The 4,446-nt window shown below is 42.2% G+C and overlaps 1 protein-coding gene across 1 annotated transcript; it reads right to left on the bottom strand.

Annotated features, from left to right (window-relative positions):
• Positions 1–220: 220 nt before the first annotated feature.
• On the bottom strand, positions 221–2,742 carry Eid2 (EP300 interacting inhibitor of differentiation 2). Its single transcript, XM_046440111.2, has one exon. The coding sequence runs from the start codon at positions 2,579–2,581 to the stop codon at positions 1,853–1,855; it is 729 nt and encodes a 242-aa protein (XP_046296067.1). The 5' UTR covers positions 2,582–2,742; the 3' UTR covers positions 221–1,852.
• Positions 2,743–4,446: the final 1,704 nt, after the last annotated feature.

The raw sequence follows: 4,446 nt of genomic DNA, 5'->3' as shown, positions 1-4,446 counted from the left end.
GATTTAGAACTAGTTAGAAAATCTAAAATGCAGTTTGATACATGAAAAGGCATCTTAAAACAAAATTAGAGGGGAAATAACATATTATTTAGTATCTGATTAACCAGGTGGCCATTTAAAAAAAAAAATCCTTCCCCAGAATAGATTACAAATTGATTCAAACAAGAACAACGAAATCGTGTGTGTGCACGCACAAATACACACACACACCAAGAGAACATTGGGATTCAAAATCCTGTACGTTTTTAAGGTTAAACAGGAAATGAACAAGAAAATCTCCACACTCAAAAGGTTTTCAGAAAAGCCAAAGACAAATGACAACTGGAAGAAAAAGTTCATAATGCACATCACAAACTATTACCATGCCTCATGTCACCAATACATATACTAGAATCAACAAAGGAATTATTCAGGAGAGAAACAGACAAAGGATACAATAAAGAGTTCACAGAAAAGGGAATATATATGATTCTTAAATTTAACTTCACTTATAATAAAAGGCAAAATAGAGCTGATACACCATTTTTTCAACTATCGGATTGGTAAGATCCACACATTGGATGGTCTACTGTAGGCTAAGCATTAAGGGGATATTCTGTGGGAGAACAGTGATACATGTGTGGAAGGCAACTTAGCAATAGCTATCAAATTTCAAATGGAATATCTTTGACCCAGAACTTTCACTTCTGGAAATGCATCCTATAGATAGTATACTTTACAAAGTATCTAAGAAGTTACTGGTTATAAGATAGACATCGACCATTAGCTTTAGGAAAACCTAAGGCAGACATGCTCTACCACACTATCAAAGGTAAAAGTACCCCGATTTGAGATGTTAAAACACGAAAAGTGCATTTAGAATCAAAGCAATACTGTATTTGCATACATGCCACATGATATGCATTCAAGATAACTACTACAGTAACTTTTTTTTTTTTTTTGCCAGAAGAAAATGATGGGAAACAATCTAAATGTCCATCAGTACATTTCTGGTTAATTACACATAACCACAGACTGGAAAGAAATGTGGTCCTAGGAAAGAGGAGATATAGTGGTTTGGAAGGATCTTCAAGATTCGCATAAACCAGTAAATACAATATGCCAACTTTCGTGAAGAAACCAAAAATTTGTTTGCTTGTGTATACACAATGAAACGAGGGCATAAAGAAGGGAGACAAGGATGGAAAGCTTTTTCTATTTTATATTCTTGGGGCTTATGACTAATGACACTGAAAAACTTTAAATGAGGATGAACAACTGAAAGAAAAAAATCCAGAAATTTGGTATTTTTGAAAACACACTTTATCACTTAATATATACAATATTTACTTTGCTTGCCATCTGAAATACCTCAGGAAAAACACAAACGCAGTCTTACACTAAAAACTTCTGTTGAATCGAACATGAAAGGAGCACATATTCTGACAATGTCAAGTTCTTTCCATAGCATTCCAGTCCTAAGAACAACTGTAATTCTTTATTCTTCTCATGGCTATCTGATAATTTCTTTCTTCATCATGGGCTCTAGTACTGGCAATTTCCCTTCAAGTCTCAACTTCATAAAACCACCTTTTATTTTTGAATGAAGCCATGTTGACAGACATATTTCATAACACAGGGAAAAGAATCTGGATCAATCACAAACTCAAAGAACATCACAGAAGTATTACGATGCTGTGGACATTTCTTCTATTTCTTTTCTGATGCTTTTTATCACGATCAGCTTCCTTTTCTTCCCAACTGTGTGCACTGCCTTGTTCTCCGTACGTTTTGACTTTTTAAAATCAAGTTGCAGGATTGGGTTGACTGTCTTGAACGCAGAGGTTCTCTGGGAGGTCGCTGCATCACTTAACTATTCTCTATTGATAAACTTATCACAACCAAGTTCTTCTATCAGAGGATTGATCACTTCGGATGCAGTCAGGGCTATGGTAAATGTTAAAATATCGAAATCCACCCGCTGAGGATTGCGCTGATACTCGGCGTCAAACGCGGCTTCCCGGGCTCGGCAGGCTTCCACGAACCGCCGGCGGCGCTCCTCCAGCTCCTGTATTCTGCCCGGAGCGATCGGATAATTTTCCAGGTAGTGGCGGAGGAACTGCTGGTAATTAATTCCTAAAACGCTAAGCGGGTGGCGGAGGCGGAGATAGGGCAACGCGGCCAGGCCCCCGGCGTTGCTGGCCCTGGACCTGGGCCTGGGCTCCGGACTCTCCTCCTCCAGCGGCTCCCCCAACAATCGGGCGACCTCCGCCATCCGGGCATCCCTGGATGCCCCCGCCATCGCGCCTTCTCGGGCCGCCGGGCCTCCCCGGGCCGCCGCCACAGGGCCTCCTCTGGCCTCCGCCATCCGGCCTTCCCTGGCCGCTGCCATTCGGCCTCCCCTGGCGGCCGCCACCGGGCCTTCCCGGGCCGCCGCTACCGGCACCTCCCGGGCTGCCGCCACCGGGCCCTCCCGGACCTCCGCAGCCGGCGCCGGGGTCGGCTCCCGCCTCCCGCCGCCTACCTCCGCCTGTGGGACGCCGATGTCGCCACTAGCTGCGTCCGTCTGCGGGACGCTGCTGTCTGCGGGCAGCTGGGACATCTCGGATCGCAGGGATAGCTCGGTGGCTCCCGAAAAACTGGAATAACGGGGCAGTGCGACTACGTGTGTGCACGCGAGGGCGCGTACATGAGCGCAATGCGCACGGGGAAACGCTGTGTGCACAGCCGTGTGCGCAAGCGTAGACGCTCTGTCACCTAGCAGCCCTGCGCATGCGTAGTAGCCCGGCGCCCAGAGACTTCACATACCATCTACTGGCCAGCACTGCTAACGCATCTGAAACCGCAGAATGTGCAAGGGTGGGGCCCAAGTTTTTACATTTCTACTAGTTCAATGTTTATAAGAAGAGTCTTACAAGATCGTTTTCTGTAAGCGTTCCTAAGTTTCTATCTTAGGATGCTTCTAAGCTGTTACCTAGTGATTGTTATATTCTCTCTCTCTCTCTCTCTCTCTTTTGTTCTTCGGATTGAAATCAGGGCTTTGCACATTCTAAGCAATTGCTCTACCACTAAGCTACATTCCCAGCCCCTTTTTATTAATTTTATTTTGAGACAGAGTCTAAGTTTTCCAGGCTGTCCTCAAACTTGTTATCCTCCTGTCTCAGCCTCCCGAGAAGCCAATGCCACCCACCTCTGTTATACACTAAGATATTCTGGTTTGGTGTCTTTGTTAGGATTGTTTATTCTTTTCCATTTATTCATCTATTTTCACTCATATCAATTCAATTAATTATTAAAACTTCATAATAATACTCCCTTCTTTAAAAAAAAAATCTTTATTTTTTATGTGGTGCTGAGGATCAAACCCAGTGCCTCACGTATGCTAAGCGAGCACTCTGCCACTGAGTCACAACCCCCATAATCCCTTCTTGTAACTTAAAAAAAATTATTTAGCTTCACTTGGACATTATTTTTTTTCCAAAATTTGTGCAGTATTATGCATATGCAGAAAAATGAATGAAATATAAATGTACAAGCTGAATGATCTATTACAAAGTAAAAATTTCCAGGTCAAAAAAATTGAATATTTCCAGTATCTAGGAATCCTTCCTTCCTTCCTTTCTTTTTTTTAATTAATATTTACTTTTTGGTTGTAGATGAACACAATACCTTTATTTATTTTTATGTGGTGCTGAGGTTCAAACCCAGGGCCTCAGATGTGCTAGGGGAGCGCTCTACCCCCGGAGCCACAACCCCAGCCCCCTTCCTTCCTTTCTTATTCCTATCCTCTCCTTCTACCTGGAGGTAACTACTATCCTGATATTTATGGTAATCATTTCCTTGTTTTCTGTTTTGTTCTACCACCTAAGGGTGCTTTCCTAATACTGCAGTTTTGGTTTTGCCTGTGTTTTGAACTTTATATACTCTTGTGTCTGGTTTCTTTTGAGTAACATCATTTTTAAATGAAATTCACCCATGTTTTTCATTGTATTATAAATACTTTATTTCCTTGATAGTTACATATTTATTACCATTCTTTTTATGGGTCCCATCATATTACAACATGCATCTTAAATAGTGACTCTCCAAGTCACAAACCATGGCATGTGTCTGTAATCTCAGTACTGTGAAGGTGAGGCAGCAGGATCCTTGAGCCCAGGAGTTGGAGGCAAAGCCTGGGCAACATAGGGAGACCCCCCTCAATCGAAAATATAAACAAAACCCTAAAACCCAAATACCAACAAAATGGCTAATTACTTTCTCTTATTTCAAATGTAATGTGAAAAATGTCACATAAGGAAATTCCACCTTTGATTTTGCTGGTGGTAGTTCTGTATCAGCAAATACCTTTTGTGAGTCACCTGCTTTCTTCCCTGTTGGGAATGAGCTATTTTGGCATTAAGATTTCACCCTCAGATCACAGCCTATGCCCTTCTTTTCCTGTTCCAAGCAGCAAATATATAAAGT

This window comes from Marmota monax, unplaced genomic scaffold (genome assembly GCF_021218885.2).
Source record: "Marmota monax isolate L192 unplaced genomic scaffold, Marmota_monax_Labrador192_F-V1.1 WCK01_AAM20220418_F8-fsc00228, whole genome shotgun sequence".
NCBI lineage: Eukaryota > Metazoa > Chordata > Mammalia > Rodentia > Sciuridae > Marmota > Marmota monax.
Note: the sequence above shows the minus strand (reverse complement) of the source record. Positions and strands in the feature narration are given on the sequence as shown.

Bases quoted from the DNA above. Each gene is read 5' to 3' on its own strand.
- Eid2 (XM_046440111.2), bottom strand. From the start codon at position 2,581: ATGTCCCAGCTGCCCGCAGACAGCAGCGTCCCGCAGACGGACGCAGCT.